Source organism: Microcebus murinus, chromosome 10 (assembly GCF_040939455.1).
Source record: "Microcebus murinus isolate Inina chromosome 10, M.murinus_Inina_mat1.0, whole genome shotgun sequence".
Classification (NCBI taxonomy): domain Eukaryota; kingdom Metazoa; phylum Chordata; class Mammalia; order Primates; family Cheirogaleidae; genus Microcebus; species Microcebus murinus.
Genome location: NC_134113.1, coordinates 45,356,442 through 45,371,241, shown reverse-complemented (window position 1 = coordinate 45,371,241; position 14,800 = coordinate 45,356,442). Strand labels below are relative to the sequence as shown.

General features: G+C 42.1%; 1 protein-coding gene across 1 annotated transcript in view; it reads left to right on the top strand.

Moving 5' to 3' along the window:
• The window catches only part of MYRFL (myelin regulatory factor like), a 113,876-nt gene that overhangs the window by 7,090 nt on the left and 91,986 nt on the right, over window positions 1-14,800 (top strand). The window contains exons 2-4 of the mRNA XM_012788736.2: window positions 3,444-3,554; window positions 3,915-4,110; window positions 13,692-13,714. Coding sequence (XP_012644190.2) covers window positions 3,444-3,554; window positions 3,915-4,110; window positions 13,692-13,714 — 330 coding nt within the window. The remainder of the gene's footprint in view (window positions 1-3,443; window positions 3,555-3,914; window positions 4,111-13,691; window positions 13,715-14,800) is intronic.

Here is a 14,800-nt window from a genome sequence, read left to right as displayed (position 1 = left end):
ATCAACTTTCACACAATCAAAAAATATTTGAGTGTCTGTCATTAGCCAGCTACTGTCCTGATGGCCAGGGATTCACTGATGAACAAGCAGATGCCTTGCCTTATAGCAGTTCGTTTCCTAGCTGAAGGCAGAAGACAATAGCGAGGTAGATAAAAAGATGATTTCAAAAAAATTATTAATTATGAAGAAAATAAAACCAGGTGATGGTGTAGAGACAGTCTGATGGAGGGAGGGAGAGTGAGTTGCTTGAGCTAAGGCAATCAGGAAGGGTTTCTGAGAAGGTGACCTTCAACTGAGACCTGAGGAATGACCAGCAGCAAGTCATGCATCAGTCTGGAGAGAGAACATTCCAGACAAAGAGAGCACCAGCACAAAGTCACTGCCCTTGGAATAGTGGGGTGGGCAAGGAACAGCGAGGTCGAAGTGGCTGGAGTGCAGTGAGTTACGATGGAGAAGATGGTAGGAGATGACATTAGAGTCTGGAGTTTCATTCTCAGCATGATGGGAAACCAGTGGTGGGTTTTAAGGCAAAAGTCAAGAGGGCTTGCGGACCAATGGGATGTGGGGATGAGGAATAAAGAGGAATCAGTTAAGGATGATGCCTAGGTGTTGGCGTCAACAACTCATGGATGGTGGTACCATGCATTTAGATGTGGAAACGGTAAGGAAGTTGTGTGTGTGTAATTATGAATTCATTTGAGACATCTTACATTTGCAATATCTTTTAGACAACCAAACAGAAATCATGAGGAGGCAGTTGGTCATCGAATATGAAACTAAGGAAGGTCAATTTGAGAGCCACCAGCATATAAATGCTTATGTCAATTTGGGAGTCACCGGCATATAAATGGTGTTTAAAGTCCCTGAGACTAGATGAGACTACCAAGAAGGTAGTAGTATAAAGAGAGGAAAAGACCACAGTAACATTTATGGATCCAAGTGAGAGCAATTAGCAAAGGAATATTAAGCGAGGCAGGAGGAAAGCTAGGAGAGTGTGGTGCTGAACTAGGAAAGAAAAGTGTTGCAGGAAGACATATGGCCAAATGTCCCAAATGTTTCTGAAATACCAGCTAATTGAGCATAGCATTTGGGGAAAAGAAGGTTGTGTGTGAACTTGACAAGTGGTTTCCCTGCAGTGAAGGAGAAAGCCTGGTTGACAGGGTTGAAGAGAGAATGGAAGGTGAGGGGCTAGAACTGATAATGCTTTTGAGAAGCTTTGCTGTTCCAGCAACAGAGAAATGGCTGAAGGGGTGCAGAGGTGAGAGAGTTTTTATTCTATAATTGGTTTTGAATTTAGCATGGGAGATGCAAAAGCGTGGTTTGCTGATGGAAATGATTCAGTATGAAGGAATAAATGCATGATGCAGAAGCGACAGGAGGATAATTGTGGGAGGGGAAACTTGGGAAGGTGGGCAAGGATGGGACCCAGGCCACCTGGAGAGGGTGTGTCCTTAGGTAGCAGGAACACACATGTACTCTGTCATCATAAGACAAAAGGTGGAATATCTGGAACAGATGGAGGTGGTTTGGTAAACATGTCAGGGTGGGAACCTGAGATAGATTACTTCTGCTTTACCTGTGAAGTCTGAGGTGCCCTAAGAGGGAGCTGGCGGTGGGAGTGTGGTGGGGATTGTTTGAGGACTGGAAGAGGGAGAGTGAGTTATAAAGTTATCTTAGCGAGCATATTAACTTCCTAGGGCTGCCATAATAAATTACCACAAACTTGGTGACTTAAGACTACAGAAATTTATTCTCTCATAGGTCTGGAGGCCAGAAGTCTGAAATCAAGATGGTGGCGGGGCTGTGCTAACTCTGAAGGCTCCAGGGGTGGATCTTTTCCACGCCTCTCTCCCGGCTTCTTGGGTGGCTGGCAACCCTTTGTGTGCCTGGACTTGTGGGTGCATCGCTCCGATCTCTGCCTCATCTTCACATCACCTTGTTCTCTGTGGGGCTCTTCTCCCCTTCTCTTCTAAAGACACTTGTCATGGGATTGAGGGCCCACCCTAATCCTGGATAATCTCATTGTAAGATCCTTAACTTTATTACATTTTTCCAAATAAGGCCACATTTACCAGTTCTGGATGGACACACCTTTTGGGTACCACTTTTCATCTCACTACAGAGAGTGAAAAAGAAAATCTTCTAGGCAGATTTTACAGAGTGTTGCTGTTACTGGTGGCGACGCTGACGTCTAGGAAAGTGTCATGAGAGAAGGTGGCCGAGGTGAGGTGGAGAAAATACAGTCAGAGTGGGGGAGTTTAAGACCCTGAGAGGCCGGGGTATTATTGTGTGGACGTCGAAGCAACCAGCAGCGATGGTAAGAGTGTTGGTGAGAGGAATAGAGAAACCAGATGCTGAGGTGTTCAAGGAAAAAGGGATAGTGACTACAAGGTTCGCAAATGCCACTACCAGGAGGTGGCTGGTCATTTGGCATATGCCTCAAATGAACTGACGCTTGTGAAGAAGAGAGGAAGAAAATCAGTTTTAAAACAGTAATGAAGAGGAAGGAGGACACTGCTCCCATTTTCAGGCCCTGGGAACATGTGAGAGAGAAAAACCACCTCTATTTGCGATGCCCCGTAATTTAACCATTTCTTATTGTTGGACATTGAATTTGGTTCTAGATTTTTACCTGTTATACATGTATTGTGATGGAATTTTCCTCCAAAATTCTTGTTTACTTTTTTGGATGAATCTCCCTAAAATTGAAGTATTGGCAGATAGGAATTTTTACAAATTTTAGGTCTTTGGTCAGTATTGCCAAATTACCTGATAGGAAGTTTATATATATAAAAAATCAATCTGTAGACTTTCACCATCACTTCTGCCTAATATTAATTTGTGTTTATTTATTTATTTTTACTTAGAAAAAGTTGCTCTGTGCCCAGAGTACTTAACCTGAGATAAGATTCAGGGGGCACTTTAACCCTCTGAATTGGGTTATGGAAATATGTGTTTCTGTATGCTCACACTTACAGGGAAAGGCGCCATAGTTTTCAGTGAGGTCCATGGCCCAGGAGAGGTTAGGATCACTGCTGTGGTCCCAGGCCATTGGCTGCTTCTCTTACCTGCCCCCTCCTGGAGGAGCCAGAGCCCAGAGCAGTTCATGAGAGAAAGGGCAAGCTCGCAGTCAGGGCTAGGGCACATCTCAATTAAAGAGTCTAGAAACGTACATTCTACTCAAAATGTTGTTAAAGGATGGGAATGGGTGATTTAACAGTATGATTAGAAGCAGTGATGAAAAAATTAGTGTCTGAGCCGGAAAAATATTGACAAACATGTATTCCAAAGCAATATTATAACAAAAAAGGGAGTGAATTCTTGAAAGTCTATTCCCAGTTTCACTGGTGAGGATAGAAAACCAGATGACTTCTCGTTGAGAAGTTCACCTGACCGGGAGCAGGTGATTATTTCCCTGGCTCTGGGCTTCCTTCTATCCCCAGGGACTGTTGCTGAAAACCCCCCACCAGAGGCACTCGAAGAGATGCTTCCAGGGGTTGAGCTCGTGCCCAGTTTGATGGGAGGAACCACCCGGCAATGGATCAACATTACAGGTTAGTTTTGCCTAGTCTGCTTCTAAAAAGATTCTGGGAATAGCTTACACTAAGAGATACCTTGGAGATTGACGTAAAAGTCAATACAAGGGAAAGGAGAGGGTAATACAATTACTTGGGGATAATAGAGAAATCAAGGTGATGGTGGGTCAGCAAGGGGGTTCAACATCTCTTCCCTTGACTCAACACCACCTGCAAACACTCACTGTCCTTTCCCCTCTCATCACCAAACTCTGAGAAATACCCACTGCCTTCATTCCTCAATTCCTATTCTCTTTTCAACCCACTTTAATTTGGCATCTGCCTCCCTTTACTCTTGTGAAGTTTCTTCTAATTGTGAGACATGTTAAAAATCTTCAGCCCTCATCCTCCTGGAGTCCTCTCTGGGCTCTGTCACTGTGGCCCACTGTTTACTCATAGCGACGCTCTCCTATTCGCTTCCCCGGCATCTTCACTTCTGGCTCTCATCCAGCCTCTCTGTTTCCTCTCAGGCTCTCTCGGTCATTCACCCTCCTCCTGGTCTGCCCCAGAGACCTGTTTCTGAAACTCTTTCTAGGTGAGTGCCGGAAGCTAACCCCTGGATTCCCCTGGATTGGCATATCCCAGACCCTATCGCCAAGTTCCAGACCTCCGCATACATTTACAGCTGCTGAATGTCCTGGGTGTCCCTCAGCTTCCCCAGATCGGTTCATTCAAACTGGAACTCACTATCCTTCCCCTTCCTGACTCTAATCTTTGCTGCCTCCTGAATTCCCTTCACTCCCCAACAAACCTCCTAAATTAGAAACCAGCATGTCACCCTTGATGACTCCGCCTATACTCTACAGCTATTCATTTACCAAATTCTGTTGCTTCAACCTCAGAAACATCTTTCGGCTGCAACCTCTCCTTTGGATGTTCATCTCTTGCAAGAGCCTCCTACCTTCTCTCCCTGGGCTGACCACCTTCCACATTGCTAGTGGCTCATATAAGCCACTGCTTACACATTTCTGTTGTATCTCCATTGCCTGAACTTGGAATAAGGGTCCCGATGTAACATTCCAGGGAGCTTTGTCTCCAGGGACTCCCCCGTATTCACATGCATGAGAGGCAGCTGGGTGTAGTGGTTAAGAGCATGCTTCAGGCAGAATTCTAATCTCCACGCTGCCCCTTGCTAGCTGTGTGATCTTGGGTGAGCTATTTAGTCTCTTTATTGATACAGCCTCAGTTCTATATCTAGAAAATTGGGATAATATTAGTACCAATAAAGTTATTGTGTAAGTTCAATGATTCAGTATACGTGAGGCTCAAAAATAGTACCTGGATTACCATGTGTTTGTTGTCATCATTATTATTATCAATATTATTATTATTATCTATAGACCAGCTACACCGAGCTTTTCATGGTTTCTTGAATACACTCTGCCTTTTCAGAGCATAGGTCTGTGACTGTGCCTTCTGCCTATTGTGCTGCTTTTCATCTAGCAAACTTCTCTGGGCACATTTAGGAGCAAAATCCCCCATGCTTCTCCAGCACTTTGTCTACACCTTTAGACTAGCACTCCTCACAGTAAGGTTTAATTTATATGTTTACATGTCTGTCTGCCCAGAAGACAGTGAGTACTTCCAGGTAAGGACTTGACTTTGTCTCACTCATTTTTGAAGGTTTAGTGTCTTATGTGTAGTTGTTACTCAAAAAATGTTCATTAAGTATGTATCAAATAAATGAGATTTTCCACCAATACTTCTTGTGGAAAGCAGGGGTTCTTTATTGTATTATACATAGTAGCTCAGTTTATGGTCCTTTCCCTGCAGATAGTTTAATATCAGAATCAACTTTAGGGAGGAAGTCACGGCTCCCCATCAATGTATTCTATGTAGATTTCTCCTGTATCTGGTACTCATAGTAGTGATTTTCCTCTGTTATGGTAACTCTATTTCTCCTTAAAAGGAAGTCTTCATTGGCAGGGAGGTAATGGACATGGTATGGTGCTCAGTGAAAACACAGCAGAGATACTAACTGGGGATAGAGAAGATTGGAAACCAAGTCTACAGGGGAGAGGTTCAGCTGTGACTCTAACTGGGTCACAAGCTGAGCTCAGAGTCAGGGTCAGTACTTGGAAGTCATGAAGAAATGTCAGGAGTCAAGTCAAGGAGTGGAAGCTGTTGTCTTGAGCAAAAGTAGAGAGGCCAAACACCTGGAAACACAGTGAAGGACCTGGGATTGTGGGAATGATACTGGGGATTGTCTGACTACAGCATCTTTCCCATCTGAGGCTGCATTTACCAGGCCACCCACATCAGCTCTGGAAATTGGACACCATTGTAAATCATGCACATTAACTTTGAGCTCCCATTCCTCCCTGCATATGTGGTGATGAGTGACATAGTAGTTAGAGTGTAGAATTGTACCCAAATTTCCCACTGCTATCACACACTTATAATGTTGCCTTAGCAAATGACTGGACCTTTTTATCAAATGACGATAATGCCTGCCTCATAGGAGAGGAGTGAGAATTAAGTATGATGAAGTCATACTCCACATAATGCCTGACATATAGTAATTGCCTAGTGAAATAGTATGTATTCTATAATTAAGAAAAATATTTATTCTTATTAAAGGGCTCCCGAAAGCAGCCTGTGATTAGTAAGAAAACCACTACCATTTAATGAATGGTAGACATTGTACTCAGACATTGTACTAAGACCATTGACTGTATTAATTCTTAATTTGCACAACACAATGAACAGGTAGATAATGTTGTCATCATTTTACAGATGAGAAAACTGAGATTCAGAGAAGTTGTGTACCTTGCCCAAGGTAACACAGCTATTATGTATCAGAGCTTAGATTTGGACAGAATGACTCTGAAGGTCTGTGTTCCTACCTACTGTACACACTGTCTTCTAGACAGGTTACAAGGGAACATCTATGGAGGTGGCTATTGAACTTATGGCTTTTGTTAAGACAACCAGGGATTTTTTTTTTTGACAATTTGCCTGTAAAATTACTCTGGACTGCCAGCATTTGGTACTTTATTGCCACCTGGCATTTTTTGGTAAAGCCCAACTCCAGCAACAATAAGATGAGGTGTTAGTGGTAAAAAGGTAATAGTTTCTGTTCATGGAGCAGACAGCTACAGAAATGTAAAAGATAAGGCCACTAATATTGAAGAAATCAAAGCTATAAGAACACCAACACTAGTCTGTAGTACTGCTCTGTGAATAAAAAAATTCTACAGAGAGAATTTAGGCAGCTAGGTTTGCTTAGAAGTGTAATAGAAAATATTAGCTCTTTAAAAAAATTTTTTTTATAATCTGTAGAAAAACAATATTAACTCTTAATCTTGTCATTTTGGGTAACCCGACTCAGGACAAAAGTCCAGCAAGATGTCATACAAATGTTGATACCCTGGTATTAGCAATATAAGAAACAGGTCTCATGTATAACAGTAGGAAATGATGTGTTCTAAGGAGAACATTATATAACTTGATAGTTGGAATTAGTGTCACTCTCATAGGGTTAAAGCTGCCAACAGCCTCAAATATTAGGAACTGAGAAATGTGCTTCTTAGGAATCTCTACCGTGTGCTGGCTAATGGCATAAGCCTTGATTCAGGCAGGCCTGACTTTGAGTCCTGGTTTCTTTGCTTCTTAGTTGGGTGATCTTGTGTTAATTACTTAACCTTTTAAAATTTCAGTTTTCTCCATCTGTCGAATGGGGATAATAACACCTAGTTCTTAGGGTTGTGAATATTAATGATAAAATTCTGAAATGATGAAGTAAATAGTGGTGATTTTTATTATAATATTTGCAAATGTGAATATTTCCAAATTGCTTGCCTTATTTATTTTGAAACAAGAACAAGTACAAGCTACATACGTAGATCTATATGTTTCTTTTTCAAAGAAACAGTCCTGTCTCCAGGGAGTTATTACAACTTTTACATGTTCACATTAATTCCAGAGCCTTTATAATCATAAAATCCATTTATAGCCCTTAGTTGCCAAGCAACAAAGGACAAAGTACTGAGTATTTCCTTTTATTGCAGAAGATTCAGCTTTTCCATGCTGATTTTGAAATCAACATTTTTCAGCAAACACAGAACTGTGAAACTTAATACCATATTTTCACAGTTTAGTTGGCATTCCTTGTTTGGGGAGAGAATCAAAGCTGAAAGGGATACATTGTTATTATTGTCCTGTTCTTAGACAGTGTAAAGCATTTTGTGCTAATTTTACAGTACATCTATAAGAAGTTCTGAAGTTGAGAGACTGAAAATTCATTTTAAAGAGAGAACTTTTTTTTGTGTTTTGTTTTACCTATGCTTTGTAACGCTCACTGTAAAAGAACCAGTTCTTAAATCTGTCCATTGTCTTGAAGGAAAGGCTCAGGTAATGTAAAATTCATGCAGAAAAATGTTATCTGTTGACCTTGTGTAGCCACTGACCTCAAATAGCTCATTTGACCATGCATTGGCACGGTTTGGGGAAGCTGGCTTTTAGGCTTATAACTAAACCAAATTCTCTACTTCCTTAAAAGGGTTCAACTCCTTTAATTAATTAATTGGTTAATTAATTTGTTTTGTTCATGGATAGTCAATAAGTAAAGATTTGTAAATCCAAAAAGAGTCAAAAGAATATATTATTACTTAACATCCTATACAATATAACCCATATTTTTCAAAGTTCATAAAAGCATGTATGGGAAGCAGTTTTATAATTTCAATAGATATTTCTGTATCGTATGTATTAAAAGAGTGCAAGATCAGATTAGAGTATCTTGTTCGGAATTTTACTGTCCTTGTTCCCATATGCATTCTCTGTATGTGGTGGATTCTCTACATGCAAAGAGTGGAGGCAATGATTCTGTTTTGTCTTCCCTTGTCTTTATGGATGCTTGTTGCTTTCAAACAAATCTATTGATAAATAACATAAAATGTTCTACATGCAGGAAGAGGCAAAAAGGACTAGAAAATATTATGATTCCAGAAGGTAACAGCTAGTCAAGGCTCTTCTTTAGAGAGTAAATGTCCTTTGGAATGATTTTTTTTTTTTCTGTGTGAATATAAAAGAGTAAGATCTAGCTGTTAACATGAGTAGGCTAATTCCAGTCGATCAGAAGAGGGACACTTTAAAATCTATTATTCGTGCATCTCAAGTGTTGTGCCTCAAAAAGCATTTGAAGAACTACCATTAGGTCTTTTTATCTGCATAAGCATAAGACAAAGACAAAAGTCTGCTGCCCTCCCCTGGGAGAGACAGGTTTCTGTGTGAGGATCTGGAATAACCTTTGCTAGTGGTGGGGAGGTCAGGTCTGAGAGACAATGCTCAGGACTTGTCTCTCCCTTTGCTGGAGTTTTATGAGAATGTTGGAAAAGACAAAAATCCATCAAGAGCTACCAATTTTTCCATGTATTTATTTTGTCAGTTCATTTCTATTAATAACCCAACTTGAAAGTTTCCTTCTTACTCTTCCATTGGTATTGTGCCTGTTTATAGAGTTTGACATTTTACAAACTCAATTTTATTTCCATCAACTCATTGGTCGTTCACACATAAAAAAAATTGAACCTTAGAAAGTTGACAGATGTGTCTAAAATCACAGCGATAATTATCAGAGATGGTGGCAAGACCTTTGTCTTCCCGTTCCAAGTCCAATGCTCTTTCCATCTGTGCACCACTCTGCCTTTCCACAGGAAAAAGCAGGTAAAGACATGTATTGCATTATTAGCTTCCATGTTCTAGGGCTGGATGTGAGAAAAATAAGTACACGTGGTCAGTCTTTGGGGACATCTCCTCCCTTCTATCTTCCCCCTCCCTTTCCCCTAGCCACCATGTGGGGATCTCTCACAAGCTGGCCACTGGCTACCCAACCCCACCTCCTCTCCAGGACACAGCCAGCAAGTTTCCATCTTTCTGGCCTTTTCCTAAACCCCCTGCTTTGATGGAATTGATCTGCCCTGAGTCCTGTCTTATGGGGAGTGAGGGCCAGGGGCAGGAAGGAATGAGAAAGGGAAGCACATTTATGGTGTGCCAAGCACCAGTACTGGCATTATACATGTTACCATGTTTAGCCTGCAAGCAATCCTCTAAGGTGGTGAAACCCAACTCCTTTTTCCTGATGAGGAAATAGACCCAGAAATGTTAAGTAAAACTGGAATTTAACCCAGGTCTGCCAGGCCTGCTGTTTCCCAAATTACATGCTCTTCTTATCTCCAGGCCACACAGGGCTCCCTCCTTCTGGAACACCCTTCCCTCCCTTGTTTACTGGGTTAACTGCTATTCACTCATGGTCCTGGCTTTGGCATCATTCCCTCAGGGGTTCCCTGTGTATTTCCACAGTACTCTGCACTTCACCTTTTAAAGCATGTGATCAATGCCTTTTCTGTCTCCAGTGGACAACTGGAAGGAAGGAAGGAAGGAATGATGTCTCCTTCATTCCTGTAGCCCCAGTGCCTAGGGCCTGGCACATAGCAAACATTGTTTTAATAGCAGAAAACGCCTGAGCCCCTGAAATAACAACTGTGTTATTGCAACTTGGGCAATACTGAAGTTAAGACTCTTTGTTTCTCTGAAAAATGGGGATAATAATAGTACCTATCTGATAGAATAAAATTGTTATAAGGGTTAAATGAGAAAGTAAATGTAAAATTCTTAGCACAGTATCGATACATAATAAGTGTTCACTAAACTTACCAAGTATTCTTCTTCTTCTTCTCCGTTGGCCGTCTCTCAAATGTCTTGGCTTATCATTCTTTTGCTCCCTGTTGGATCTCCTCTGTATACCCCACCCTTCTTTTTGGCCTGGCTCCCACATCATCAAGATCTGACCTGTGCATGGAGGAACTAGGACCTCACCATCCTAGTTCTGTACTCGGTAACTTTATTATTGCAATTTTATTATTATTCTTTGTCTTTACAATACTTCCTCATGATAACACAACTCAAAGACCTATTTCTTCATCATCTACTCATTCATAGATCAAGTTTCCTCATATTATATTTACATAATTAGAATAGTCAACGAAAAGCCATATGCTTAACCTACTGAATTTATTTTGCCAGGGTCAGCCATCAGTCCAGTCAGTCAAGATTGGATTCTGACACTTCCGTACTATGTTGTGCCTTGCCCACCTCTTTCAGGCTGTCTACATACTTGGCCCGTTTGCCTTTTCTATATTTATCCAAATTACCAATAATGTTATTGAGAAGGACAAAAGCAGAGTCACTTTATACTAAATTTTAGGATTTTCTCCAGGTTGGCATTCTGGAGACAGTGCAGGTACATACTCATCTAATTCTAATATAATTCCCTCTACCTTAGCTACAAATATGGCCACTTTTGACCGCTCTTCCCCACTCGCTAATTGAGTTAGGAGCCCCTCCTGAGTGTCTCCTGGGGTCTGACTTATCACGCCATGTTGTTGCTGCCTGGTTACCGGTCTGTGCTCGCCTGCCTGCCTTGGAGGCTTGGCGAGACTGAGCGCTGCTCTCTGCTGTCTCCCCAGGGCCTGGCACACGGCACTTCATCACATATTTATTGAATGTTAAATGAATGAGCAATTTCGTTTAGTGCCTAACTGACATCAAGAAACACGTTTCCATTGAGAGTCTTCTAATCTGCCAATCGGCCAGTTGAATAGCAAAGAAAATGAAGTCGCTCTGCACAGCTAGTTCTTGGTAGGTACTTGTAGGCTCCTGATGTCTTCTGCTGTTCTCAGAGTCCAGCAGCCATGGTTTTCACAATCTTTTCTAGAATTTTGCTTTTGTGACCCTTATAGAAAATCATTGTGGGAGTTGACATCCTGTTACACAATGTGCTTGAACAATTTATTTACTCCAGTTGAATAAAGGTTAATTTTTATTTTATCTCTCAATTATCAGGCACATAAATTCTAGGTGATTCATATCATGTTAAAGTCCAGAGACAGACTTCTAATTCTGCCACTATTTCCAACAATGGGTCATGTTACTCTGCTGGAAAGAACTGATTAGATTCTTCCTGGATCAATGTAAGGCTACCGGAACAAGGAGACTGGGAGATTCCCAGGATTCCATTAAGGAGATTTTCCTGGGGGCAATGCCCTGTGGCTCACTTCTATTTCCAAGAATATAAAAGAGTGCATGGCCCCAAGCAGATAAACTCCTCATGCTCCTTCCCTCCTCCACACCCAACTCTCTCATATTTCCTATCTCAAGGCACCAGCACGACCAACCAAGCCAGGGACAGAGAAGTCACCCAGGTTCCTTCTAGTCAGTCACAAAATCTAGTGGTTTATCCTCCCCAATACTACTCACATACAATGATGTGCTGGTAAATGTTTAATAACCAACTCTCTGAGGGAAAAAAACAGCAGCTCTGACTGGTAGTGTTTGCCAATTGCCAAGGTGTAAATCTCCCAACTGCAAGCTGAATGACCTTTCAAAATTATAAATCTGATCATGTCACTTCTCTGTTTAAAATTTTTCAATGACTTCATAACTTTCAAGATAAATTTCTTACTGTGATACACTTTCCACCACTAATAATCACATTTATTCATTCAAAACTTTATTTACCTGTCCAACAAATTCAATAATTAGTGAATAATTATCATGTTCTAGGTCCTGTCCTAGATGCTTAGGATCTGTGTAATAAAAGACAATTTCTGCTCTAGAAGGGCTTAGAGTTGAGCAGGAGACAGATAGACATATAACATGTAATTGCTACAGGGGTTGAAATAAAAGCACATTTAATGGGATCCCTGCAGGGTGTTGCTCTCAGTCTCTGCCAAGTTCTTCACCTGCCTCCTGCGTGACCAGGCCATCGGCACGTATCCACAGGAGTCCTGCTGCTGGTTATTTGAATTCATTTGCACATGTCTTTTTCTATTCCTACAATGTTTATCATCTTCTTTCACCTAATGAACTTAAAAAGTCCTCTTAAATGTCACCTGTAGAAGTCCTTGGCTTGCCCCTGGCTCCCATAGTATCCAAGTATAGTTCATCATCGCTTAACACCTCGCCCTGCGGTAGCCGATTTTCTTATCCCTCTCACTGGACTACGAGCTTGTCCCTGATTTTATTCCTAGACACAGAGTGGACACCAGGTAAATGCATAAAAATAAGTGAAAGAAATAATTAGTCACTTAATGATTGGTAACGTCTCTGGAAAAAATGCCACCCTTACTCCTCTAACTCCGAACTGATTGTGGCTCAACTAGGGTAACGAAGGGTCTTGCTTTACAAGAGCAATAAAGGGGAAGCTTCTCTGACACTCCCAAGTGGCCTGGGCAGTGTCTTCTTTTGTGAGCAGGACTGTAGCAGCCCTTACCAGCCACGACAGAAAGGAGTGGAATCGAGGTTTGAGACGGAGCCTCCCCGACACCGGATGGGATGGCCAGGGATGCACTCTTTGCAGGCTTGGGTGTTATAAACAAGTGTTTAAGACATTTATAGCAAAGTGATTATTTTTAAAAGCATGAGATTTATTTTAAGAGCCATTTGAGAGTTGCTCTGTGTGTGGAAAACCTCCTGAAAACAATTTCATCTGACGCCATGGATTTATCTTGTTGAGTAATTTCCTTTGGGTTTGGAAAACACAGATGTGATTCTGGAGTCCTAGAGAAAGCCAGCTACTGCGAGGACCACCTCTCCTTATTCACTAAGGTGTTTGGACAAGCCAAGTCGGGCAGGTGCTGGGAGCTGTGGCCCACCTCCTCTTTCTCCCTGGGGACTTGAGTGAGTGAGTGTGTGTGTGTGTGTGTGTGTGTGTGTGTGTGTGTGTGCAGGGTGCTGTATAAAGCAGATGGGACACCAGCAGGGGCTTCACTGGGAAACTAAACAGATTCTTCCCTCCATCTGCTTCCCTTAGCAATTGGCTTGCCCAAAGCAGCAGCAGCGAGTCAGTCCTCTGCACAGTTGGCTGGCATTTGGGGCCGGTGTGTGTGTGTGTGTGTGTGTGTGTGTGTGTGTGTGTGTGTACACGGGGCAAGCAGTGGAGTGGTGTGGGGTGGTGAGAGCATCATGTTCAGAGATCAGGACAGACCCGGGTTGGCTTCCCTGTGTGTCACTTACAAGCTGTGTGATTCGGAGCAAGCTAGTTAACCTGCATAATCTCTTGGCCTTTCCTGTAAACTGGAAATAACATTGATGTCCACCTCCTGTGGCTGTTAGGAAGCTGGAACAAGATCCTGCAGGTAAAACGCTTATTCTTTTGCTTGGCTCAGAGGAAGAAATCCAAACTCTGAGTGTCCTTGGACAACTGTAGGAGTGTTCAATTTGATCTCCTTTTGTTCTTGTCCCCTTATAATCCTTTCCCACAGAGCAACCAGAATGACCTTTAAAAACGTAAAGCATATCATGTCACTTTCCAAGGGCTTCCCCTGGCTCTGCCCTCCTGTCCTACTCCCGTGCTCCTGCACGATACCCCAATGGACGATTCATTTCGCAAACACTCCCAATTCTGTCCAGTCCCCAGAATCTGGGCCTGGCCTGCTCCACCCTTGATCTCCACGAGGCTGGCTCCTTCCTGAGAGACACTCCACACCCAAAGAAGCTCCCTCCGCCATAGTCCCTTATACCTGTTTTATTTTCATCACTCTCTGAAAATACCATGTTGATTTATTGTTTCTCTTATGTCATGTGTGTCCCGCCCTAGCCCATGGGCGCCCCCTTTCCCTCCCTGAGCATACAAGCCCCTAAGGAGTTCTTGTGTCTTTTCTACAGCTGTGACCCCAGGACCTTGTGCAGTGCTTGGCACAAGGTAGGTGCTTGGCACAAGGTAGGTAGTCAGTAAACAGTGGTTGAAGCAATGAAAGAATGAATGTGTCTTGTCCCACCTTTCTTCAAAGCCTAGCTCAAGACTAAACCCCACTAGGAGGTCATTTCTGACCATCTCAATTTCTAGATATTTCTTTCACCTATGAATCCAGGAGGTACTTGGGGTATGCTCCACCCATTTCCCTCTTAGCTTGTGTCACCAGAGTGGATGATGTGTCTTCTCCACTGTTTTCATAAATCTAGAGCATAGAGACGAAAAGCCTCCAAATTCTTTTTATGACGCCAGCATAAAACATGAGGACTATTGGTATGCAGAACAGAGAGGTGAAGTATTGCATATTTAAGTTGTACCTGGAAAACCATGCACAAAATTTATTAAGACCTCATTAAATGATCTATCATCTATTTCAGATTTTAGCAAGATGAAAGAAAAACATTTTGGCTTTCCCCTGTTGGGAAAACCCCCCAACACCAGTTGTTTCAGATCCTGTAGATGGGAATAT